At 41.3% G+C, this 26,917-nt stretch overlaps 2 protein-coding genes across 4 annotated transcripts; one reads left to right on the top strand and one right to left on the bottom strand.

Annotated features, from left to right (window-relative positions):
• Positions 1-4,358: 4,358 nt before the first annotated feature.
• TMEM186 (transmembrane protein 186) lies at positions 4,359-7,536 on the bottom strand. Of its 2 annotated transcripts, none has more exons than XM_083153380.1 (2): positions 7,394-7,536; positions 4,359-5,130 (listed from the first exon to the last, which is right to left on the bottom strand). In XM_083153380.1, exon 2 carries the CDS (start codon positions 5,117-5,119, stop codon positions 4,433-4,435), a length of 687 nt encoding a protein of 228 aa, XP_083009506.1. In that variant the 5' UTR covers positions 5,120-5,130; positions 7,394-7,536; the 3' UTR covers positions 4,359-4,432. The 2 variants fall into 2 exon arrangements, with proteins under 2 accessions (XP_083009506.1, XP_083009505.1); XM_083153379.1 differs by having other exon boundaries at positions 4,359-5,133; positions 7,394-7,535.
• A 6-nt stretch (positions 7,537-7,542) lies between these two features.
• PMM2 (phosphomannomutase 2) lies at positions 7,543-25,988 on the top strand. Of its 2 annotated transcripts, none has more exons than XM_083153377.1 (8): positions 7,543-7,760; positions 10,682-10,793; positions 11,269-11,345; positions 13,479-13,570; positions 14,294-14,393; positions 15,152-15,227; positions 20,447-20,562; positions 23,317-25,988. In XM_083153377.1, exons 1-8 carry the CDS (start codon positions 7,695-7,697, stop codon positions 23,419-23,421), a joined length of 744 nt encoding a protein of 247 aa, XP_083009503.1. In that variant the 5' UTR covers positions 7,543-7,694; the 3' UTR covers positions 23,422-25,988. The 2 variants fall into 2 exon arrangements, with proteins under 2 accessions (XP_083009503.1, XP_083009504.1); XM_083153378.1 differs by having other exon boundaries at positions 7,548-7,756.
• The last annotated feature ends 929 nt before the right edge of the window (positions 25,989-26,917 follow it).

Raw genomic sequence — 26,917 nt, 5'->3', positions numbered from 1 at the left:
ACAGGTTGCTCAGCACCTTTCCCATCCAGGGCAGCTCTGATCGCTGACCTGTGGTTGGCTATACGTTCCTTGAATTGCGTTATGGTCTTACCGATATACAAAAGACCACATGGGCATTTGATATAATAAATGACGTGCCGACTGCTACAGGTGAGGGGAAATTTAATGAGGAATTTTTCTCCTGTCCTAGGATGGAAGAAATGATCACCAGTCTCAAGGCTAGAACAGGTCGTGCAACCAATGCATTTGTAATTCCCGTTCTTACGGGATAGGAAATGCGGTTGTGGTTTCTGTACGTGTTTGCTCACATCGTTATGTACTACCCAGTCCTTCAAGTTCTTCCCCCTCCTGTAAGAGGGCAAGAAGGAGCTGTTGCGCAAACTGGGAAGAGATTTGTTGGTGGAAACTATGGGCCACACTTTCCTGACAGACTTAACTAACTCACTGCTGTTAGTGGTGAATTTTTGAGTCCAAACGATTTTATTGTCAAGATTTTTGGTGGTAGCTGTGTTAAGGACAGTGTGTCTGTTGAGACTGAGCACCTTGGCTTTAGTGTTTTTGAGTAATGGGTAGGGATAACCTCTAGAGAAGAAGTCATTGATCATGGAATTGATCTCTACCTCTGCATCCTCAATTCTGCTGCAAATTCTAAAAAAATTGGGAGTAAGGGAGACCCCACTTTAGTGATGGGGGATGATGGCTTGTGCTAAGGAGAATGGTATTGCGATCAGTTGGTTTTTTGTACAGAGTCGTGTGTAGTTCATTACTAGAGTTAAGCGTCACAGTGACATCCAAAAAGTTAATGGAAGTAGGGTGGCACGTGTAGGTAAACTTAATGGAACTGTCACAACTGTTGGCTAACGTCATTAGGTCATGGAACTCACTGGCACTTTTGGACCAGATCAAGAAAATATCATCTATGTAGCGGTAAAACGCAATTATGGCCGATGTAACCGCTGGGTTTGAAAAGAAGATGTCACGTTCAATTTCATGCATGAAGATATTTGCAAGGCTGGGGGCCACGCAAGATCCCATCGCGACCCCCGAGCATTGCAAATAAAACCTGTTATCGAACAGGAAATAATTTCTTGATAGTGCCAGATCAAGTAACTGAATAAAAAACAAAGCATCGGGACCCTTATACAAGGCACTTGCCAAAACAGCACGTTTAACCGCTTCAATACCACGATGATGTGGAATCGAGGTATATAGCGAGACCACATCAATCGTGCATAGCAAGCAGCCTGAGGGAAGACAAGGTAAAGCAATCAGATTATTTAAGAAGGTATTAGTGTCCTTTAAGTATGTGGATTGGCTCTGCACCACCGGTTGCAGAAACATGTCCAGAAACTGTGACACCGTGTAAAACAGCGAGTCCCTTGCCGAGATGATCGGCCGACCCGGAGGTTTGGAGGAATCCTTATGTATCTTAGGTATCGTGTACAGTAAGGGTACCTTAGGGTGGTCGGTGGATAAGACCTCCTTAATTTTGTCAGGGATGATTGATGCCGATGTTCCCTTTTGTAGTAAATCGTCCAGTTCTTTTTTGAAGAGGGCCGTTGGATCATCTTTCAGTTCCCTGGATGGGAAAGGTGCTGAGCAACCTGTTGCTAGGCACTTCAAGGAGTTCAAACATTCGTTGCCTTCGATACGTTATAAAATGATTGCCAGTGTCCCGCTCTCCATCAGAGGGGGTGATCGTGACAAATAACTGTTGAGATTGGAGGCAAGGTGGATAGACCGCCTACAGACGGTTCACCCACTAGGTCTCAATGAGCACCTCTCGCTACTATGTTTTCTTTAATCCCGTTGCTGTGTTCTCCGCTACAGAAGTCAGTTCCAGCTTAGGATAGGATCTGACCTTGCCACATTCACTTGCATTATGTTACATTTTTTTGTATTTGAGTCATGTCCGCTCTTTCTGTGTGGTCGACCCCAGTGTTATGTAGACTGTTTCATGTTGACCTATGTGTCTATTATCTCTATATCGTGCGTACATCTGCAACAGTATTTTGCTATTATTTATCGCACTTCCCATGAAGCCTATTACATGTTTTTGCCAGCTCATTTCTTCTGCCGATTGCTTTTATTTGTTTTAATGGTATTTTTTACTTTTTTCACTAGATGTTTGGGTTACCTGTCACTCTCCCACATACACGCCCCCTGCCCTGACTGACACCGACACCCCATCGGCACCAGGATGACGTCACAGGGTCCAGGTTGGCGCACTCACAGGGAGTCATTCTTGTCACTGGGTGGTTTGCACTTGATTGTCTGCATAAAAGTAAGTACTCCAGTTGTATCATGCATGTCTTGATAAAGGGTTTGAGTACCCGAAACGTTGACTTACCGCACTGCCTGTTGGCTGATTTATTTGCGATGTACCTGCTGTATGATTGACGAGTGCCGCATACCACAGTGATTGCCATATTTTCTCCATTCGAGATTGCGTGCACCGCACAAGCTGTCTAAAGTACGGATGAGTGCTGGGCATTTCTGCCATTTATATATATATATATATATATATATATATATACATATATATATATACATATATATATACATACATACATATATACATACATACATACATACATACATACATACACACACACACACAGGAGGGTATATAATAGGCGGCACTCTCGGATTTCGTTATTGGTCCGACATGTTTCGGGCGCCTGCCCGTCCTCAGGGATCCCTGAGGACGGGCAGACGCCCGAAACATGTCGGACCAATAAAGGAGTTTTTGTTTCATCACGAAATCCGAGAGTGCCGCCTATTATATACCCTCCTGTATATCCAAGGCTGACAAAGCATCACTGGAAGGCACCGGGTATAGATCGTGCACATTGGACAGTGGAGTGCCGGGCTCAAAGAACATTTTATATATATATATATATATATATATATATATATAGCACCGCGCAGCTCGACAGGCATGTTCCCCCCCCATGTAATGTCCCAATGTAACGTATGAAATGTCATCCCCCTTCATCCCTACTTGATGCTGTACTGAAATCCACAAAAAATTCCTAGTGTGGCCAATAAAGTTGATTCTATTCTATATTTAGAACATGGGCATCAGGATGTCCTAAAGTAGTTTCAATTAAGGGAAGGATTGCTGTCAAGCGGTACAGCATCCTGGGAGGCAAAGGTATTGTTTTAATAAATACTGAAGAAGATATTCACAGAAGGCCATGTGGTTACTTTGCACAGCCCCATCTTATTTTCAACATGACAAAATTCTGAAAATGTTCGATGTTGAAGAGGGCTGGAGTCAAATTAGGCATGTTCTACCATCTCAAAGGTTGACGCCATGGACCCTGAGAACTCTGCTGATTGGATGGATACAAAGAAAGCTGCAACAATGAGAATGAAGATGTCACACTTGCTTTTTTTGTGAACCCAGAATCGGAATAACTCTGCGTCAGTGACTGGAGGGTATGCGAGGCTGGCTGGTCTGGGAAACTCTGGGTATGTAGTGGAAGAGGAAGTACAATCCCTGACCAGATCTTGGCAGATGGAGAGTGGTGTATCCTGACTACTGGAACACTAATGACTTTGAAGGTGATGACAGAATAGAATATGAAGCAGGGAGGAGTGTAACTGTAGATTGATCTGTCTGTAAAGTTGATTGGTACTGTAGGTAATAATAAAACACCCTCCTTACTTGCTAACTGGAATCCAGGGTCTGTAAGCACAGATATGATGGTAGAACTGCAATCTGTAGACTGGGATGGATAGTAACTGTGGTTTACAAGGAATTAAACCAGTGAAGCAAGAAACAATGGCGACGAATGATGGATCAGAGCTGTAAGTCCAGAGGTTAATTGCACTGGGTGGTTTCAGGATCATTTGTAGCAGAGGAAAATACATAATATTATGTATTATGCATAACGGATGTAACCAGAAAATAGTCACGGATGTAACCATCAAATAATCCAACTTTCTTACCCTTGTTTTCAGAAAACAGCAATAGATAATCAGTGGTCACCATCAGTGTCTGTAACAATTACTGAAATAAGACAAAATGGCAACATGTCATGTGACACACTGTCACCAATAGATTTTTTTAATAACTATAGACTATGACTGATGCACTGGGATATTCATATTTTGATTATCCTAATTTTTTTTTTCATGACCCATGTACACTTTTTGTTGGAATTGCCCTATAACACTTCTGACTGACCTTAATAATTCTCTTTTTGTTAACCTTATTTACTGTGATTAAATAAATGTTAATAGTCATAAGGTAATTGTGGTTCCTTATTTGCATTCTCTTTCAATACAAATAAAACAACTGACATGGCAAATGGAAAATACATCAACATTAATTGGAATTTGTGTTGAAGCAATATACAAAACCATATTTATTTACAGCAGATATTGTATTCTGGTCAGGAGTCAAGAAAACTTTAGCAACCACTTATTTTAGCTCTCCGAATACTTCAGTGAATTTTTCTCTATCCACAATCTGCCCAAAGCGAGTTGTGAAGTACAGTACATCTGTGCTGCTGTATCGTCCAAATTCAAAGAGAATTTCTTGCTTGCCGTCTCCTGTTTCTGATAGCCTTTTAACATCTTCAAGTGGAACAAAAATATTTCTTCTCTGTCCCCAAAATGTTAAATGGGAAACCTTCAAAGTTGAAATGTCATTATCCACATAAATCATCCCAATAACTCTCCGAAGGTAATAACTAAGACTATATAACATGAAGCCAGCAAAAACAGCAGTACCGGTGACATAAACTACAGAAAACTGTGAAAGTTGTCCTTGCAAGTAGAAATAATAAATAGGTGGAAGAAGCAGTACAGTCAGGGTTGTCTGCACAAGCTTGAGTCTGGTAATTGCCCTGCAGTACCGTATTCCGGGGAACTTGTAGATCAAACTATAGTTCTTAGATTCCTCCGTTGCTGTGTTAGATGGGGCAGATGAACAGAACCTGCACTTGCTTTGAATCTGCGGGTTCTGGATTGTAAACAACAAACGCAAGGACGTAACATCACACGCATTAAAGGTGGGTCTGCCAGCCTCTTGTGACTTCCACATCCATGGTGATAACTTAGGATACATAGGTCTGAACCGCACAGACTTAATAAAGAGTTGTGCCATGGTTACATAGCCTGCTAATGACAAAAAATAGGTAAGTTATTCAATATGGCATTCCTAAAAGTAATGCTAGTGGTACAATGAGTTTTCAGATAAAAAAAAATCCACTAAGATTTGAATTTATGTAAAAAAAACCTGTGATCTAAAATTTTTCATTTGACAGCAGAACAGAATTTGTTGCGTTATATAAGAAACTGTTAATAAATAATACTATAAAAAGGATATACTATACTACAAATAAAAATGTTATGATATATTAGAAATGCTATTTTCTGTGAACATTGGAAAACTATTAAACATCGCCATCTGGAACATTGGCTATCGATGACGAGGCAGGATGATGGAGGTCTATTATTATCTTCCTAAGCTTAAGGACTCCCATACACTACAGTGATTTTGGTGGCGTGGAACAGTTGTCGCATGCGTTACATCACATGTGAAAGGACAGCATGCGATATATGGCAGATGTAACCCCCAGTATCCACGCCATCCCGAAGCATGGTGAGCGCAGCGAGCCCCGAGGTATGCATCCTCCGACCTTTTCATACCCCCACTATCCACGCCGTCGTGGATTTGATTTTAGACAGTGTGGCGAACCACCGAGCCTGAAGCGTGGCGATCCCCGCGGAATACGAGCCCGAAGCGTGGCGAGCGCAGCGGGGATGCGGAATACATGTAAAGTAATCAGTGTCCGCTCACCACGCTTCAGGCTCGCCACACTATCTAAAATCAACTCCACACCGACGTGGATAGTGGGGGTATGAAAAGGTTGGAGGACACGTACCGCCGCCGCTCGCCACTCTTCGGGATGGCGTAAATACTGGGGGTTACATCTCATTGTAAGCACCCATCACATCTCATGGCATGGGTGCTTGTACAATGAAAAATCGAATTGCATCGCATGCCTCAATATTCTAGGGGGATGCGATGCCATGAGATTTTTAGGAGCCCAGACAATGGAAATCGTGGGCGCCGTTCTAGGAATCAAGTACCGAAAAAAGTATGGCCACCTTTAAGTACCCCTACACACCAGGATGATTTGGCCTCCAATCCCCGATTGCAGAAATGTACCAATTTTCAAGATTCCGATCCGATAAGCGCCCACGCCAAAGTATGTTGGATTGAAGATTTTACCTACTGCAGTAAAAATGTGTCAATCCGACCTCCGACTGGGTACTGATCATATGCAGAGCGTGTGTGTTTGTATCTCCAATCCATGGTGAGACCATCGTGCGGGCCTATTTGCATGGCATTTCCTGGACACTCCCACCCACCTCCATGTTCTTCAGCATTGTGCATGCATGGCAGGGTCGCATAGTGTACTGTGCAACATCCGATTGTGATTATTTGACACAAATGGAAATCGCTTCGCAATCGGGTCATTCTGGTGTGTACCCAGCCTACGCCCCATACACAATATCACCTACTGTGTACACTCCCTGACATTAACGATGAGCAGTCTTGTGCACCGTTAACGAACCCCTCCCTCGTTCATTATGTCCGGACAAGGAAGGTCAGACGGCTATGTTGCAGCACGGCCAATGCTCCCCTCGGAGCAGGCATCAGTAAGTATGTATGCACGTGTGTATGGGCTTTACTCTTCTTCTCATGACCGTAGCCACCTCAGGAAACTTAGTAATGGTAATGGTAAACAGCAAATAACCAATGTTCTGCAGGCATCAAGTTTAAAAACTTGCAACAAGCACATCACGGCGTAGATGTACTAAAAGGGTATTTATGACAGCCGCCGAACATTGGGGTGAACATGGAGAGCACACAATGACTAAGCTCATACACTAGGGCCCTTATTATGGCTAACTCGCAAAGGCAAATTCCTTCTCAAATGGACAAAACCATGTGCACTGCAGGTGGGGCAGATGTAACATGTGCAGAGAGAATTAGATTTGGGTGGGGTTTTTCTTCAAAGTGAGATCTATATTGCAGTGTAAAAATAAAGCAGTCAGTATTTTCCCCGCACAGAAACAAAATAACTCACCCAAATCTAACTCACTCTCTGGACGTTACATCTGCCCCCTGCAGTGCACATGGTTTTGTCCATTTGAGAAGGAATTTGCCTTTGGGAGTGAACCAGAATAAGGGCCTAGATGTATGGGAGCGTGCCCGATCTGACCCACAAGGGGAGCAGGGGTCAGCTAGTTGCACTGTCAGCAGTGTGCGTGTACTGCAACGGGCGAATAATGGGTCAGCGGTCGGCTGTTACGTACTGCAACAGAATGGTAACTTCCCATTCACCGCACCCCTCATCCTACGACCCACCTGCATGCCTAGCAGTAGCAGCAGCAGCAGCACACAGCACCTTCTCTCTTCACGGGTCACGGCTACACTCAGAACTCTATTTCCCAGCCTGCAGCGCGAGTAAAGCCTTCCCTAACGTAACGTCCTTACGCACGCGGTATGAGTGGTCGGGCAGGGAGGTGACGTCCCACACGTATGGGTCACGTGATGAGGAAGTAGTGATGTGGCCGGCAGCACCACTAGGCAGGGGGAGTAGCTGTGTTAAAGTGCATTAGCCAGACAGGCATCTTCATCTGTCAGGGAGGAAGCAGTGACAGCCGAGATGGCTGCACCTGGAGAGGTCCTGTGCTTGTTTGATGTGGACGGCACGCTGACAGCTGCCAGGCAGGTACCTGTATACACAGCCCATTCACGTATAAAATGTAGTCAACCTGTGGCTTGTATCTAGCCCAGTGGTTCTCAAATTCGGTCCTCGGGACCCCACACAGTTCATGGTTTCCAGGTCACCCGACAGGTGCACTCATTACTGACTAACACATTTTAAAATATCCACAGGTGGAGCCAATTATTTCACTTGATTCTGTGAGGAGACCTGGAAAACATGCACAGTGGAAAACATGCACAGAGGACCGACTTTGAGAGCCTTTAATCTAGCCTCAATTCCTGGTACAATGCTGGCATGGTGTCCTGGTTATTTTAGTTACACAGCTTCAGAGCCACTAACCACTGGTTAGAGGTGCGATGTTTCCTCTCATTCTACTGTTGCATTCTGTGCGTTCCTTGTCCTGTTAGCATTATATTTGTTTAATCTTTTACTGCATGACTCCTCTGTTGCACTTCTTGGGCCAGATGCACTAAGCTTCAAAAGTGATAAAATAGAGAGTGATAAATATCCAACCAAACAGCCCCTGCCTGACATTTTTCAAACACAGTCTGTGACGCGGCAGGTAGGAGCTGATTGGCTGGCTGCTACTCTGCATTTTATCACTTTTGAAGCTTAGTGCACCTGGCCCTGTGTTTTTTTTAAAGTGCAAATTTATCATTATGACAGAAGTTTTTTTTTTTTTTTACATCTTCTACCCATGTTGTCTTTTATTGCGACATACAGCTGGCAGTATACACATGATTGGAGTGATGGTCCTAAGCTGACCATGTACTGTATGCTAGTGGAAAAGAAGAGTGAATTATTGACTGCCCAATATGCACAGTGCACACATACACAACACAAGGGATGCAGTCACTAGGTCTACAAGCATAGGTCGATATGGTAAAGGTCAACATGAGTTTTTTTCATTGTGGGTTTTTCATATTTTACTATACAAGTGGGCATAGAGTGAGAATATAATAGTGTGCAGAGCGAGGCACGATGCCCGAAGCATGGCGAGTGAAGTGCTGCACTTATACTGTGTCCATGTCCGCCTAATGACCATGTTGGCCTACTTCATGTTGTATATAGGGGGTGAAGGAATGGCCCTTCAGGTAGGATTTGCGCTGAGGAGGAGCAGCTTGATGTACGAGTTAGATATAATGGGAGATTGTGCGGACACAATTTTAGGTCAAGCGCTAGGGAACAAGGGTGAGGACAGACTTGAGAGTACAAACAATTTCTAGGGAGAGGTGCACACACAGGCGATTAGCTTAGAGATTGCAGGAAAGGAGTAGAAGCGTAAGGAAATAAATGAATAAAAACTGGAAAAAAATGAGGAAGATGATGAGAGGATAAATGATAAATAAACCATAAATGAAATTAAATAAAAATAAATACGATAAAAATTAAAAATAAATAAAAATCAAAAATAAAAATAAAACAATAATAAAAACGTAAATAAATAAAATCAAAGACCAAAATGTTTACACACTTTTGTGTTGATGTAGGAGCAACAGAGTCTCGGGAGAAGCTGTCCCTATCTTACCCTGATGTTCTTGCTGGAAGTTAGCAGCGTTTGTGTGAAGCTGCGGGACTTCGCGGCCGGGTGCTGTGACGTCACCCGCTGGCTCCGACTTCTTTGTCAGATGTGCGGCAAGGTTCTTCTGGGTGGCTGGGGAAGCTTAGTTCTCCTCTCCTGGTGCTCCTTAACGTAACCAACGCGTTTCACACCGCATACGTGCTTTTTGAAAAAGCACCCATGCGGTGTTAAACGCGTTGGATACGTCACAGCACCCGGCCGCGAAGTCCCGCAGCTTCACACAAACGCTGCTAACTTCCAGCAAGAACATCAGGGTAAGATAGGGACAGCTTCTCCCGAGACTCTGTTGCTCCCACATCAACACAAAAGTGTGTAAACATTTTGGTCTTTGATTTTATTCATTTACGTTTTTATTATTGTTTTATTTTGATTTTTATTTTGATTTTTATTTATTTTTTATTTTTATCTTATTTATTTTTTATTTTTATTTAATTTCATTTATGGTTTATTTATCATTTATCCTCTCCTCATCTTCCTCATTTTTTTCCAGTTTTTATTAATTTATTTCCTTACGCTTCTACTCCTCCCTAGAAATTGTTTGTACTCTCAAGTCTGTCCTCACCCTTGTTCCCTAGCGCTTGACCCAAAAGTGTGTCCGCACAATCTCCCATTAGGCCTACTTCATGTGTTGACCCAAGTTCTGTCGACCCTATGACCCATACCACATCACAAAGGTGGTTATTCTAGTTCACTCCTTCTGGCAAATTCCTTCTCATATGGACAAACCATGTGCACTGCAGGTGGGGCAGATATACTGTAACATGTGCAGAGAGAGTTAGATTTGGGTGGTTTTTGACTTCAAAGCGAGATCTATATTGCAGTGTAGAAATATAGCAGTCAGTATTTTCCCTGCACAGAAAAAAATAACTCACCCAAATCTACTTCTCTCTGCACATTTTACATCTGCCCCACCTGCAGTGCACATTGTTTTTGTCCATTTAAGAAGGAATTTGCCAGAAGGAGTGAACCAGAATAATCCCCAATATTTGGAAGTAACATCATGGCTGAAATAGGCCAAATGACACATTAAGTTAAAAAACAAATCCAGGCCGGTTTTCAGGCTGTGAACGGTCATCACTAAGCTCCATTCACTAAAGGGTAATCTTTGGGGTAGGGGTTGGGCTGACTTGCATAATAATTATTTAATGTATGGTCAGCTTTTAGACCCCCTGTACAGGAGGTCTACAGACTTACATTTATTCTTATTGACATTTGTAGGCTAACATTTGATGAGAAGCATGAAGGTGTCTTACTATTACTGCTACCACTGATAATATAAGGCAATGCAAGTACACTTTTACTGTATCTCTATGTAAAACATTAACATGTCTTCTACATTCAGAAAGTCAACAGTGACATGGCAGAATTCCTGCAAAATTTGCGAAAGAAGGTAAAAGTTGGAGTTGTTGGAGGGTCGGATTTTGACAAAATCAAAGAACAGCTTGGAGAAGATGGTAAGAGGGGAACACATTTACTTGGGAAGTTATTGCCCCTTCTCGGTGGTGAATTTACATAAAAGATTCAAAATATCTACACTGCATATTTATTGGCTCTAATAATGCTGCTTGACAGATTTTATTGCTAGTGTGCACACACAGGCTCGGACTGGGAGATTTTGACTAAGCGATTTGGCTTTGTCATAATCAAGATGTAGCCTCTGGAGATAGCAGACTGCCATCCCCAGCCGCAGCCCGTGCATACAGCCAAATACACTATGCGGCATCTAGTCAATTGACTTGCCTCCACAATCTGTTTGGCTGTCTACGTAGACTTGGGGCGATTCTGTCTAACCTTTTAGGCGATTTTTCACTATATAGTCGAAAATCGCCTGGCCGAATCTCCCCGTGTGTACGCTTAAGGAATAAAGAATAGTTTTATTGCAACTACATAATTGTAATCTGTATTTATTCAGTAAACTTTATATTTCAGTGGTTGAACAGTTTGACTATGTTTTTGCTGAGAATGGGCTGGTAGCATACAAAGACGGACAGTTTCTGTGCAAGCAGGTCAGTGTTGTGCTTATAGATTCACATAGTCCTTTTCTGTACAGTCAATAAGAACATAGGGGCAGATTTTATGAGTAATCTAGTTATCACTTGTTATGAGTGCTCCAGCCAATTGGCTCCTGTCTTTTTTTTTTCTTTTTTTCAAATACATGACGAGCTGAATCACCATTTAACATTTGTTACAAGATATAAGAAGAATATCGCACAGTGTTAAAGATACCCCACATTATGTTGAATAAATGACAGCTAGTAATAGTAACCTAAAATAAAAACAAACAAGCAAATTGTAACGTATATTACATTTAGTGTGTTGTCCCTGTGGGATATGTACCCTACCCTTTGTTGGGCTCACTTCTTGGATCTCCATGGTTACCTAAACCACATGTAGAATAAGAAGGAAAAAGGAGTACTGGATTACACAAATTATCTCATGCAAAGTCCATGTTCTCATTTATTCATATGCATTGGTACTTGGGCTGACTGAGATACACAGTAAAAGCCCATACACACTGGGCGATATAATGAGATATATCACATTTTGATATTATTTTTGATTTGAGCAATATAGTTCATTACATTGCTCTGCCTAGCGGCCGTTGTGCGCTCCCACAGGTCGTTAAAGGCCCTCTGTGTTGTGTGTGCGTGCATGCGCATGTACGGATGTAAGAGAACATCGTTAATGAAGGCCATGTTCGTCCCTCCCTCTGCCCATGTAGGCATCCCACCGGGTCTCCATAGCTGGAGATATCAATGGCGGCTGTGGTCGGCCAGCGTATACCAACCTTATATACCCTACCCACCTTAAGGGTGTCTTTATGCGAAAAAGCATCGTGCCGTATGTTCATCACAAGAAAGAAGCAGATGTGCCACTCCTAGAGCAAGATCCAAATCCTCCCAGCTTATGCTGTTATGATGCTGCAATCACATTATTGCAGTGAGATTAGCCTGTGTTCTGCACTTATAGAGCACATTTCTAAATGACTTTTTAAAGGGGTGATGATCTAATTTCCTTTCATATTGCAAATTGGACTTTATTATCATTATATAAATGTGTGTGTGTGTGTGTGTGTGTCTAGTGTCCGTTTGTGTGTCTCCGACACACTGCCATCTGTTGGCAGTGAGTGAAACTACATCTTTCTCTCACACATGCACAAACACAGAGGCAATCACAAGGTAGCAGACTAGCTTTCAAAGCATTTGCCTCACGCGGGCTTACTGGTGTATTCATAACACTGTATTACAGTGTGTGTGAATTGTGTGCTGTATTTGCTACCACTATTGAGATTACTTCTCTCCTGTCAAAAACCCTTTCACTCCTGTATGTGCTAGCCATGATGTACCATCCATATACGGCCCTCTCTGCATAGTAAGCAAAATGCACTTTTTGTGCAGGATGAAAATTTCATCCAACTAAGCCTGAGCCCCAATGAGTCCTTTGTTAGTGGGCTAAGTGTACAGGTGAATTGATTACATGTGGAAGGTTCTGCTTGCTTCTCCTCATTCTAGATCCAGCAGATTTCAAACTCTTCTCTAGCACTCCAAGTTGGATAGAGATTGTAATTCTGTTTGACAAACAAACCTTTTGGTGTAGTGTGAAATGGTTTGGGTTCAGGAGAAATAGTTACCTTAAGGGACCAAATTTCATGGTGACTCCCTAATTAACACTCCTGATACTTCAAAGAAGCTGGATAAAGAAGCCGTGATAGGTAAAATGAAAAAAATCATTATACAATATTTAATAAACTAATTGTCAGACATTGAGATATTTTCAGAAACATATACTTTTTTTTTTTTTTTTTACATTCTCTTAACTGAAAAAGTCCTAAAAAAAGATGGATGGTGGATACACCTGGTTGAACTGACATGGAATGACCCATTTATTTAATGGCATCACTCAGATTGTTTTATAAGTACACCATTGAATGGATTTCCTTGATTTATTTAGAAAAGATTCCTGAATGTAGAAATAATGTCAACGCTCTCTGTACTTTTTTTCCCTTTGTGAATTTTTTTAATTCAATATTTTTTCAGCATAGAATTGCCAACAATGCAACATTACAGACATAATTAGAATTCAAAAGAGTAATAGGAAACGGTTTTCTATAATTAATCACACATCTTTCATTCCTGCAGAGCATCCATGCATACTTGGGTGAGGATATATTACAAGACATCATTAACTACTGCCTAGCATACATTGCAAAACTTAAACTACCAAAGAAAAGGTTTGTAAATATTATGAAAAGTATATAAAACACTTTCTCCGTCACTGTAGAATATTGCTTGTAAAAATATGGCTGTACAAACATACCTATTTAAGATGCCTATACACTGTGCGATTAATAGATGCGTTTTGGTCCCGATCACATCGCACGCGATTTGCGTGCGTTGCGATCAGGACCTAGTTCAAAAAGTACGTGCAGCACATACTTTTTGAGCTGTGCGCGGGAGAGCGCATCGCATCTCACCACCCCGTTGCACCGTGCATGGGCACCTTAAGTTGTACTGTATGTACATGATCACATTCACACAAAAAATGATTTCTGTAAGGAGTGAGGATTTTTTATTTGCAAACCATTTAAAAAAGATTTTTTCATTTAACTGCGTGAGTAATGCGTCTAAAGAATCAAGGCCAATTACTGTGTTTTTTTTTTTTTTTAAAGATGTTCAGAATTAAATAGGTGTCTTCCAAAAGCAGAATAAATGATAAGGCAAGAATGTAACAGGCATGTGAACATGTGTTTTTGAGTAGGACAATTTTAGTTGTATAATTAAATTGTAATTAATTATAAAAGACAGTTTAAAAGTCAAAATATGTATAAAATACAACAAATACTTATGATGTATTTTACAGTTGTTTTTAGTTTGTAGTTGACAACTCCCCTTTAGTGTGAATTATTTATGGATTTTAAGCGGCCAAAGATAATTTTTTATTTTATATATTTCAGAGGAACATTTGTTGAATTTCGAAATGGGATGCTTAATGTCTCCCCTATTGGCAGGAACTGCACTCAAGAGGAACGTATTGAGTTCTATGAACTTGATAAGGCAAGTAGAATATTCTTTATTATGTTTGTAACATTTATTTGACATCTTTGGGACAATACCTAACATAAATGACACAAACAAGAAGGCACCTATCTGCAAATCCATGTACCATTTTTGCTGCGCACAGTGGGGGTTATTCAGACCTGTTGGCTTCTCTGTTAATTTGCAGAGCCATGTGATCAGATAGCTTGTGCCCCGCCAGAGTGAAATTCCTCCTTGTGCAAGGGACTACAAAAGGCTTGGAAAAATATCGCAGATCATCAATAAACTGCAAATCCATTCGCAACTCACCATCCAATGATTTTTCCACCATGTGCACTTTGTGCGTAATGTAGGACCTACTCGGCCGGTGCTATAGAAAGAGGATGATGGGGGGGGGGGGGCGGAGCTGACATCACATGCCTTCCCTGACAATGCTTGGGCACGCCTGCATTTTTCCTAACACTACCAGGTGACACCCACAAACTCTGGCTTCCTGTCAATCAACTTGCGAATGGATCTGGAATTTGTCACTGGATGGCCTTACACCTGCGTGCTACGATCAGTATGCATGCGCAGTCATTGGACAATCGGCTCGCCTGTGAATTCGCAGCCCATCGTTCAGATCTGAATAACCCAATGTTGTTATCAGACCGATATAGCATCCATCTTCTAATTTTATGCAGCTTGGGAAGTAGTGACCTCCCGTACTTTTCAAATCATTGCTGCACAGAAAATATCTATTAAATCTGTATTTGTTTGTGGTTTCTCTATGACAGAAAGAACATTTTAGAGACAAGTTTGTTGCAGAGTTACGGAAGACATTTGAAGGAAAAGGTCTCACATTTTCCATAGGTAAAGTATGGCAGAAAGTTGTCATTCTATTGATTCTCAGACTGTGCTGTTTTCTGGTTCTATGCTTGTTGATGTTCTCTCAGATAATGTTGTTATTTGTGCAGTATACTGGCTTATGTGTATTTATTCTATCTTCTATTCCTTGAGATGAGCTAAACATTAAAGAGCATAGTATTGCCCCTTATTCATGTAACACTTCTTAATAGTGCCCATTACACATAATGCTCACAGTAGTATTGCTGCTTACACACATAATGCCTATACTACAGAGGCACTTTAAGAGAGGAGGGGGGTCATGTCCCGGCTCTGACTGGACCTACTCCTCTCCGGCAGTGCAGTAGACTTTGGCATTGTGCCACTTTCCCGAGGACTCCCCAATCACTGGAAAATGGCCTCAGCAGCCAATTTCCCAGTGATTATTGCGGCTGATGCCAGGCCGATGGAGAAGTCGGAATACTCGCATGGGAGCAGGTGTATTGGCACACCTGGATCCAGGGGCCTGTGAGCACTGCACATCTTACATCAGGTGCCCATACATGCTCCGATGCGGGTGTCCGTTTTGTGCTTAAATAGCACCCATCGCATGCATTGTGCATGTAATGCGATGCAATGAAAAGCAAGTACAAAAAGCATGTGCAGCACATACTTTTTGTACTGTACGATGAGATGCCGCGGGAGTGCGCATTTCAAAGTACACATCGGACCCGCCGTATCGGAGCGTATATGGGCACCATTACACAAACAATGCCTGCAGTAGTAGCACCCATTATACAAATCATGCCCCAGTAGTAATGCCCCTTATACGTATTCCCACAGTAGTTGCACCACTTTTACACATAGGGGGTTATTCTGATTCACCCGCTTAGACAAAGTCCTTCTCAAATGGACAAAACCATGTGCACTGCAGGGGTGGGCAGATGTAACATTTGCTGAGAGAGTTAGATTTGGGTGGGATTTTACTTCACGTTATATAAGTGAGATCTATAATGCAGTGTAAAAATAAAGCAGTCAGTATTTTCCCTTCACAAAAACAAAATAATTAACCCAAATCTAACACTTTCTCTGCACAAGTTACATCTGCCCCACCTGCAGTGCACATGGTTTTGTTAATTTGAGAAGGAATATGCGAGTGAATCAGAATAAGGGCCTTAATGCCTGTAGAAGTAGCATCATTTACACATAATGCCCACAATAGTAGTGCTTCTGATACACCTAATTCCCTCAGTATTCGAGCCATTTACACATTATGCCTGTAATAGTAGCTCTCCTGTGCATAAATTGCCCATAGAAATGTTGCTTATACACATATTGTTTGTAGCATTGTTTCTGCACCTAATGCCCGTAGCAGTAACATGAGTTCTGCACATGCGTGCTTGCCCTGAAACTAGTTTTAATGCCCGCCGCAGTAGCACAGTTTACACATAATGCCCATAATAGTAGCGTTGCTTATACAAATAGGGCCTAATACTGGTTCAGTTACAAAATCAAATTCTCTCTAATGGACAAAACCCTATGCACTGCAGGGGGTGGGGAGGCAGATGTAACCTGTGCAGGGAGAATTACATTTGGGTGAATTATTTTGTTTCTCTGCAGGGTAAATACTGGCTGCTTTATTTGTAGATATCAGTTGCAGTATAAACCCCACCCAAAACTTACTCTCTCCACATGTTACATCTGCCCCCCCCCCCCCCTGCAGTGCACATGGTTCTGTCCATTAGAGAGATAATTTGCTTCTGCAAGTGAACCAGAATCGGGCCCATAATACTAATACTAGTAGCATTGCTTATACGCAATGACCCTTATTCTGGTTGGGCTGTGCGCATGTGCATACACAGGGTGCATGCACCCATGGCGAACATTCTGATTGCTGGGTGCACACACTCAACATGGGGGGTGGAGTGGGGCGTAGGGTGCCAGGCAATCGCATTACCATATCGGAACGCCCAGCATTTCATGGGCGTTCACAACCTTACATATGCATGCACGCAGCACATCTTTCGATGGTCACCATTCACAGGGGAGCGCGCTGACCTAAACAAGGCCCAATGGGGCAGATGTATTAAGCTTTAACAATAGATAAATCCAAGGGAGATAAGGAGAGATAAACATCCAGCCAATCACCTGCTAACTTCCATGTTACAGGCTGTGTTTGGAAAAAAAGTCAGTAAGGAGCTGATTGGCTGGACGTTTATCTTTATTTATCACGCTTGCATTTATCACTTGTTAAGGCTTAATACATCTGCCCCAATGTCTGTAGTAATAACGTTGCTTATGCACATAGTGGCCCGATTTACTATCATACGCTGGAGTGCGAAAATCGCTGTTAATCAATGTCAGCAATTCTGTGCATGCGTGAGCCCTGAAACCAATTTCAGAGCCAGCATAGCATGGTGGCAGACTTTTGCAGTAGCATTGCATCAGTGTTTTGTGCATGGGTGTCTGGACCACTTGGGGGACTGCACCTGGCTTTGCAGTATGCTGTGTAGTGAAGCATTTGCACTTTATTGATGTGCAAAACTGCAACCACTACTGAATTAGGCTCAATGCTTGCTGTACTAGCATCACTTTTACACCTAATACTGTACAGAAGCCCTAGCCTGGACCCATGTAATGCTGCCCCCTCTGCTATAAGTAGTTCTGTCCCCTTTCAGTATCTGCTGTCACAGGGTGGTGTGAGGGGCTTCCAGCAATAGGACAGCAGCAGTAGTGATGCAGAGCAGGAGGAGTGCCTCTTCTGCCTGGCGCCTCCCTTCTCTGCATCCTCTGCTGAGCAGGTAGCATAGTCCTATAGGTGTTCCATATTACAAATCGCATTAATCTGTAACACGTACAAATTACACTGCAATTGTAAGACCATTCTCTAGACCAGTGTTTTTCAACCACTGTGCCTTGAGCTGTTCTCAAGTGTGCCACCGGATCTAGAGATGCCCAAACCAGTTTACTGCCACCACCAGTTCAACTGTTATTTACTGGTCTCTTCTTTTCATGTAAAGGGTCAATATATTTTTGTAACCTGTAGGGATCAGTGTGATTGATTTTTATGTAGGGGCCAATAGGGTTTTTTTGGTTTGTTTTTTTTCCTGTGGGGGCCAATGTGTTTTGGCCTGTGGGGATCTCATAGTGTGCCTTGGCAAATTTAAAGTGTGCCTTGGCAAATTTAAAATCTTATTTCGTGTGCTGCAAGGTAAAAAGGTTGAAAATCACCAGTAGACCAGTGGTTCCCAACCCTAGTCCTCAAGTACTCCCAACAGTGCACGTTTTTCAGCTCACCAGCAGGTGCACAGATTATTCAGGCACATTGTAAAAGATCCTCAGGTGGAGCCAATTATGTCACTTGTGATTCTGTGTGGAGACCTGGAAAATGTGCACTGTTGGGGGTACTTGAGGACCAGGGTTGGGAACCACTGCTCTAGACCAATGGTTCCCAAACCTGGTCCTCAAGACACTCTAGCATTCCATGTTTCAAGGATATACATGATTAAGTACAAGCAATTTGGGGAGAGCAGTACTACGCCTTGGCGAGTGATAAAGTGGATAGAGAGAAAGTTCCAATTGGCTTTTTTTGCCGTGTGTTGAGTTTAAAGAATGACAGGAGTGGTTTTGTACTTTATCACTCTCCAAGGTTTAGTACATCTGCCTGGACATTTAGGGAATCCTTGTTCTATACAATTGAAATACAGTATTAAGAAGCTTATTGTGAGTAACACTCGTAACCCAGTTGTTGACATGTCCGTGCCCAATTCATTAGTTAGTACATGTGTCCTCTTTGGGGTTTTTTTTGGTGCCACAGTTGAGACTCTCTTTTGTAGGAATACAGTTAGGTGAATTATTTTGAGATCTAACAAGGATACCAAGCATATACTTTGTCAAAGTTAAGGTCTGTTTTAGGCCATCATTTCATAAAACTAATATCAGGGTGCAAATTGACTAGTGCATGCTCATGCACCATATTAGTGTGGTGACTGCCTTTTCTGACATGGAGTTGAACATTGGATGTAGGGATATTTGTTGCAGATGTGTGCGCATTGAAAAAAAATCTTACTAAAGAGCAGGACACCAGTACAGGTTGAGTATCCCGTATCCAAAATGCTCGGGACCAGGAGAATTTTGGATAACGGATTATTCCGTATTTCGGGATATTTTAATATTTCAATTATGTATTTTGAAGTATCTTGCATGTATGCTGTATAAACACATAAAATACACACAAATATATTTTATTACCACATAAAATACACACAAATATATTTTATTTGTTCAAAAAACAAGGTTTCAAAACATGAAACAAAATTTGTGTACTATCTCAGATATTGAATTTGAATGCCAAGCAATCATTTTCTTGCACATATATAGTGCCAGTTACATATCATGTCACCAGTAGTGCTGTTACAAATGTCCCCAGTGAGTTTTTAGCAAAAAAAATTTTTTTTCACATTCTGGAATGTATGGTTTTCGGAATAATTCGGATAACGGATACTCTGATACGGGATACTCAACCTGTATCCCTTTTTCAGATCATAGGTACACAAATGCTGAATTACTATGCTGTTGTCTCCCTGAGTGCACAGCGCCACCTACCCATACCAACAGGCATTAACGGGTGCTACATACAGCTGCAATAATTAACACAAAAGACCTCTTGAAGTTTTATTTCACTGTGTACCAGAAATAGGGGCATATAAAATAAAAATGTAATCCACTTAAATACCCTTACATAGAAAGGGCCTTTTCACCTACACCACAGGCTTTTCAGAGAATATTTTGGCTCTTCCCAGGTGGCTCATTAAGGATATAGGTTTTTTTGTTTGTTTGTTTGTTTTTTGGACCATCTGCAGGTCATTTTACCTGGTCTATGGATGAAGGTGTTGAGTTGAAGGAAATATTTTGTGGTGATATGGTAATACATTGGTATGGTATCCACAGGTTTTATAGCCATTTCTGCCCAAAAATAGAGCAATTCTGGTAGTGTAGTTATTACAGTGTATATTGGGCCTGATTCATGTTTGTAACATGGGGTTTGCTGATGCCCATACTAGCCTGTCTATACAAGAGACCTCATACTGCAGGGCTGCAGCAAATGCAGGAAAATATATTATGTGCTGTCTGACCGTTTATTAGCCGATGGCTGCTTATTTATCATCCTGTGGGTGTGGAAGATTATGCAAATGTTCTTTAATATGTTGCTAATGTCAATAAAACTACCGTCTTCCTATCCATAGGAGGTCAGATTAGCTTTGATGTGTTCCCCAATGGCTGGGACAAGACTTACTGCCTTGGAATTCTTGAGAAGGATGGATTCTCCAAAATCTACTTCTTTGGGGATAAAACCATGCCAGTGAGTATTAGAAAGTACATTTCTAATGATCTAAATGGAGTTATTGCATCTACTTGCTGTAATAGCGAATGGAATTGTAAGAATTGTATATTATACAAGGTGGCGGTCCTATCTATCAATTCTATATAATCAAAATGATGCATAAGAGGTATATCTACTAAGCAATTGCTCAGACACTGCCTGGCATTAGACTGCGCATCTAATCCTGAGACTCCAATCCTGGGATTAAAATCCCAGCAATGTTAAGGCCAAATCCTGGTATTAGCCACCCTAGTGACATCACGGTATGTATAACTGATAAAAGAACAATCCAGTCACTTCATTCATCATCTGTGGACTTTTCTTTTAAGAATCCTCAAAAAAAAAAAAATTTCTACATGCTTTGACCCTCAATGATGGCCCCTAACCATAATTCTGATAGACCCATGTATGTATGTATGTATGTATGTATGTTCTATTTTGTGGAATAGTTACCAACAGTGGGTACCTTTTTAACCTTATGGTATCCTCCAAACTCTATTTGATCCTTAGTTATTTAAGTATAACTTTATGCTGCAGATATATTGTATTGTACCCAAGGGGGTCTCAGTATGCCTAATATAAGAAATAAGCCTAATAAAAGGCTTTGTTTTTCATTTATAGCTGATTGGCTTCTACATACTGAATGCTATTCCAATATGGACTTGAAAACCGCACTCTTCCACCCATATGTTCCAGCAGCTTCATTGCATACCACCAAATCACAACTTCCCCCGCATCTGGTCTCCAACATTCTTTTCTGGGATACTTATAATGCGTGGTTATTTATAAACAAATCTTTATAACAAAATCCATGTTCTTCCTGACATATACCTTTATGGGGAAACCCCTCCCACCCTTGAAAACTCTAAATGTAAAGATTGGTATCAAAAGGGTATAAATCTATAAAAATGTATTCGACCCAGGAGGACAATCGCTGCTCTTCAGGAAATATTCCAAGCTCCACACTGTTTTACATGTATCTACAAGCCCGCTATTATATTCAATCTTTAGATAATCCTCTACAATGTTCTCCAACATCTGACGCCTTAACTTCCCTACTCCCTCTTTGCAAATCCACCAAATTTAAAATCCTCTATCTTTATTGCCATCTGATAGATGATACCCCCAAAATTGGCAAGCAAATTGGCTGCTTGAGATCACAGAATTACCTGAGTTTAAATCCTTACTGTCACTTTTTTACCTCAAATCTGCTAGTTTACAAGAAGTCCATATCAGAACCCTGAACCAAACCTACATCTCACTTGCTCATAGACAACATTTTGTACCCTTGGATACAGGGAATTGTATTAAGTGTGGCCAAACTAATACTTCTCTATCTCATAATCTATGGTATGGTGGAAAGGTGAATAGATATTGGAACAAAATCCTTAATTATCTTAATCCCAACTTTCACCTTGGGCTCACTAGGAAAGTCGCACCTCTATTTGCAGATTTTTCAGATTGGGGATTAGGTGAATCTTTAACTCCTTGGAAGCCACTCCTCATTGTTATGGTGACAGTAGCCAAGCATCTTCTACTTAAACACTGGATTCCTAAATCTTCACCTACAGTACACTAGATGGGTGGAAATTAGCGGTCCTGGAGGTGTTCTATCATGAGAGACCATCACCATCTACCTCTGTTCACAGGGTGGAAATGACTATGGCTACCTATAACATTGAGTCAGAGGTTAAACGTTCTCGAGAAAATGGGAGGCTTGCATAAATGGTCTACCTAAGCAAACTCAGGAATTGATTTGGAAAGTTTTTGAACAGACTGAATGTTTCTTGATTACATTAATCACTTAATTTTATTTGTGTGTGTCCAATATGAGCCATATATTGGAGAGATAATTCTAGTTTCTCTTCTATTTTTTCTTTCTCTTCTTTTTCTTTCTTTTTTTTCTATAAAAACCCACAGCAATTAGCTTTGATCAATACATCATATTAGATTGTTTCTTGATATGTTTTGTCTTTTTCTTTTTGCAGTGTAATAGTTAAAAAAAAAAAAAGTATAGGCTATTTCACTTGTCCACTACACGTCCACTACACTTTCTGTGATGTCATTTTTTCCCTCACGCTTCCTTTGAACCTCCCCCCTCAAACCCTTCTTGTTTCCTAATACTTTTTTTTTTTTTTTTTATGTTTCCCTCCTGTTTTTTATTGATTTCCAATATATTTGAAAGTGTCTATCATATGTCCCCCTTCCCTTCTCTGCTCCAAACTTGCCTATTAAGATCTTTTAGCCTTTCCTGGCCAGTTTTGTGATGTAGGCCACACACCGTTTTAATTGCCCTTCTCTAAAGTGTTAGTAATATGTTGGTTTGTACAGTTTCCACCTCAATTTGTTCTTTAATGATCCATGAACCACGATGCAGACAGTAGGGGGCCCAGGTTCTAACAGTGTGGGGTTGGGCATTTAGCTCAGGAACTCAGATGCTATTCTATGGTATATGTAGTTCCCTGCTAGATTGCTGCAGGTGGCAGAAAATGGTTTGGTATACTCACCAAGCCATCTTCTACTTATAGGACTTAACGAAGTGTAAAAAATAAATAAAAAAATGGATTCAATACATATGGCAACATTGATATTAAAGTCTAAAGGGAAGTATTCATACCTGAAGAATATGGGAGTGTGGGAGCTTGGAGACAACAAGGGAATAATATCAGTGCTAAACACAGAAAGCAGCAGTCAGTGATCTGCCTGGCACTCACCATCTACCTCTGTTCACAGGGTGGAAATGACTATGAAATCTACACGGACCCAAGAACAATCGGTCATTCTGTGACCTCTCCGCTGGACACACAGAGAATCTGTACAGAGCTGTTTTTCCAGTAAACACTTTCTAATTGAACAGATTGTTCTGTCATTATAGAATAGCCTGTGGGATTCCACTTGTTAATTCTCTGGCATGGACACTGTCTCTAGGTTTTCTGAATTTCGAATGGACAATATTCAATCCGCATTCTATACTAAATATTCATTTTAACAGATATAGCCTAGAAGTTGGTGTTGTAGATCAATTACACCTTGAGCTGGAATGCAGCTTTTATATGAAAGGTTATGTTCTATTATACTGCAAACATCAACAATGTAGTGACAGATAATGTGTCCTCCCTTATTGTTGCTGCAGTCACATTAAACAGCCCGACACATCTGATCTTACTGCAGCCGCTTCTGAGCAAAGCAGGTCACACCTTGCGCCCCTAGGGGACTCCTCCCTTGCTATTCCAGCCCAGCTAGTCGTGCCTAGTTGGTGCAAATTTAGTGTCAGTCCTTTTTTTGCGTTTTTCCCCAAAAAATTTTCTTACTCAAATCTCTATGCTGGTATAAGGCACAAGCAGACCATGCTGATGAAAATGATATGCAGCATGCCTATATGTGTGGCTGTATCTGTATACAAAATGCTACACAAAAGTTCGCATGGAAAACACTGTTCAGTAGCATTGTGTATGCAGATTTAGGGGTATATTCAATGCAGCCGGTGAGGGTTTTTTTATGGCGAGCATGGCCAAAAACAAGTCATCCTCGCCGTTTAACACGCTCACCCTATTCTATGTTCTGGGAAATCCTCGCCATCTACTGAATGGACAAATTCCCTCAACCTGCGAGATTCGCCGCTAATGCAGCGAGCACGCTGCATATAACCGCAGTGGCTCGCAGTTTTGACGGCCTCGCTTTTTAGGAACCGCATGGTTGAAATGGCAAGTGCAGGGAGTGGGTTGAATACTAAGCACGGACTATGACAACGAGCAATGGCCACTGCTCGTCTGTTTGGCATTGAATATACCCCTTAGCTGCAGTCACACAGAACTTGGACAAAGCTGCATATCATTTTAATCAACATAGTCTGTATGTGTGTCTTGAGGTGCAGGTCCAGGTTTTAATAGTGTTCCCTCCAGCATCCCAGGAGGGCAGAGTGCTGGAGGAAAAGAGGCTTTTTGAATGGGGTGCGGTGGTCCGGCGATGTCACAAATGTCGACGGGCCCGCTGGCTGACATCGCTAGTGTGGGCTTTCTCATCCGCCGATGCCACCAATAGGGGCCCCACCCGCCGAAGTCTGTCTTGGGTGCGCGCAGAGGGGACTGACGGGCTAGGTTTGTTTAGCATTTTAACCTTAAAAAATCGGGCAGGACGTGGCGGGTGAAACAGCCTAGCGTGAATATATCCATGCTTGAGTCCAGTTGGTTAAATCAAATTGACTGAACTAATTAAATCATGTGTGCTCAAGCATCCTTGGCGTTTGTATAACTCTGCTATAAGCAGAACTGCAGTAAAAGTTTGCCCATGTCCAGAGAAAGTGGTCAATAAATATAGTGCCATTTTATTGTACCCCTAGACATGATCATTTGATTTAATAAATTATTAATTTCTTTAATTAAGTTTTTGATTTCGGCCATGGTAAAATTAAATCAAGGAACCAGTTATGCAATAGGTCCTGTTTGTCAGTGTTTCCCAATCCAGTGCTCAGCTACAGTACATGCTTTACAGATATATTCGGTATCCCATTGAAATACTTTGCTCCACCTGTGGATCTTTTAAATGGTTAGTCAGTGATGACTGAACCTGTACGTAGACCAGGTAAAACATGTTCTGTTAGGCTGGGTACACAATAGCAAGAGGTGTTGTTCGGCTGTACACACTGAGGATATTGCACACGATTCATTGTGCGCGGTATTGACCATGGCTGTATTCAGCAGCATAAGGTTAGCCACAAGGTCATCATATCTCGGTGGGACGGAGCACACGGGATTGAATACATACTACCTGATGTGTATATCCACGTATATCCACGTGATTGAACAACATGTTTTATAGTATGTACCCAGCCTTATGGGTCCCTGAGGACTGTTAGGAGACACTAATGTAGTGATTGCAAATATCTGCAATTACATTTGGGATCTTGATCAAAAAGATTTGTGTAGACTACTTTTTAATCAGTTTGATTTTGTGACAGGTCTCTTGCAGCTCTTTAATCAGTGCTTTACTACGCTACCTCATCTAAACTTGAAATACTGCAGTCAGTTAAGAGATCGTTAGCATAGCTTAGAATGTAGGTGCATTTTCTTACATGATAGGCTGTATGGCCATATTTATTGTTAGGGGAGATAGTTTTGGCTTAGTTGCACCAGTTTTTTTTTAGTTCTTACCACTTTTGATTAGTGCATTATCTAGGGAAGGTTTTGTGGGTAATAAAACAACTACTAGTTATACCATGTGGCTTTCCTGAGAGCGATAGCTTAGCCTCAGTAATGCCATGTTCACTCTGCTTTTACCCAGCATTTTAATGCTGGGGACTGCAGCGCTGGACCCCGTTCTCACTGCTAAGCATTGTGAAGCAGTTCTACTCTGTCAATTACTTTTTAATACAGGTTTTTTTGCAGTGTGAATGGGTCAACCCGTGTCTGCAACCCGGGTAAAAAGCATGGTTGGAGACCTGGGAATTTCGAGACGGGTTGAACCGTTCACAGTGGGGGAAAAAAACAGTGTTAAAAGGCAAATTACCGGGTCGACATGCTAGACCCGGGAATTTGCCTAACAGTGAGAATGGGGTATAAGCAGCAAGTGCTTGCTCATTACTTGTGTATGGGGATTGGGACAGATTTTTAAAGTTATTTATTTTTTCAGTATATATAGGTCATAAGTCTACTTAAAATGGATTTTCTTACATAATAATTGGTCTGTAATGTAACAAGTATGATGTATTTGTTCAGATAGGCCTGTCAGGCTATAAATAATGGATAGCATGTCTCCTAAGCTCCAAAAAAATCATCATGATTCTAATTGACAAAAATGGATCTTGGCTTTTTTTTGCATTATTCAAAAGCAATACCAATTATAGTGTGGATACAGAAGTGGTGCTGTTAGTTACAACTGGTGTGAGACACAACAAGCAGCTGCAGGAGATGTTCTTTGTAAATACCTTTCTGTGATCTGCTGCTGCGTCCATACACTGGGTTCTACTAGTGGAGAAGTTGGAGGTGTAATACATCTCCACTAATACTGTATGTGTTCAAGCTACATTCTTGCACCACAATAAAACATCTAAAAATAAGTCAATAAATGGAGACGTTACCCATAGCAACAAACTAATTGATTTCTAGCTAGCTTTTATTACAAGTACATTCTTTAATATGATTGGCTACTACTATAGGCAACTTCTCCACTTGTCTAGTCTTCTTTCTTTAAAATGTTAAATACTTGTCCTCCTAAGTAATTTGTGGACATTGGGGCTGTTAATAAATAAAAGGCAGGTACTGTAATAAACTTATTAAAATTACATAAGACTACTTTACTATGCATATATGTAATTAATGATTTCAAATAAAATAAT

This window comes from Crinia signifera, chromosome 7 (genome assembly GCF_055691185.1).
Source record: "Crinia signifera chromosome 7, ASM5569118v1, whole genome shotgun sequence".
In the NCBI taxonomy this organism is placed as follows: Eukaryota; Metazoa; Chordata; class Amphibia; order Anura; family Myobatrachidae; genus Crinia; species Crinia signifera.
This window is presented reverse-complemented; position numbering and strand designations above follow the sequence as displayed.

Coding starts and splice junctions, on each gene's coding strand:
- TMEM186 (XM_083153380.1), bottom strand. CDS start 5,119: ATGGCACAACTCTTTATTAAGTCTGTGCGGTTCAGACCTATGTATCCT.
- PMM2 (XM_083153377.1), top strand. CDS start 7,695: ATGGCTGCACCTGGAGAGGTCCTGTGCTTGTTTGATGTGGACGGCACG. Junction 7,761..10,681: donor CGCTGACAGCTGCCAGGCAG/GTACCTGTATAC, acceptor TTCTACATTCAG/AAAGTCAACAGTGACATGGC. Junction 14,394..15,151: donor AGTTCTATGAACTTGATAAG/GCAAGTAGAATA, acceptor TCTCTATGACAG/AAAGAACATTTTAGAGACAA.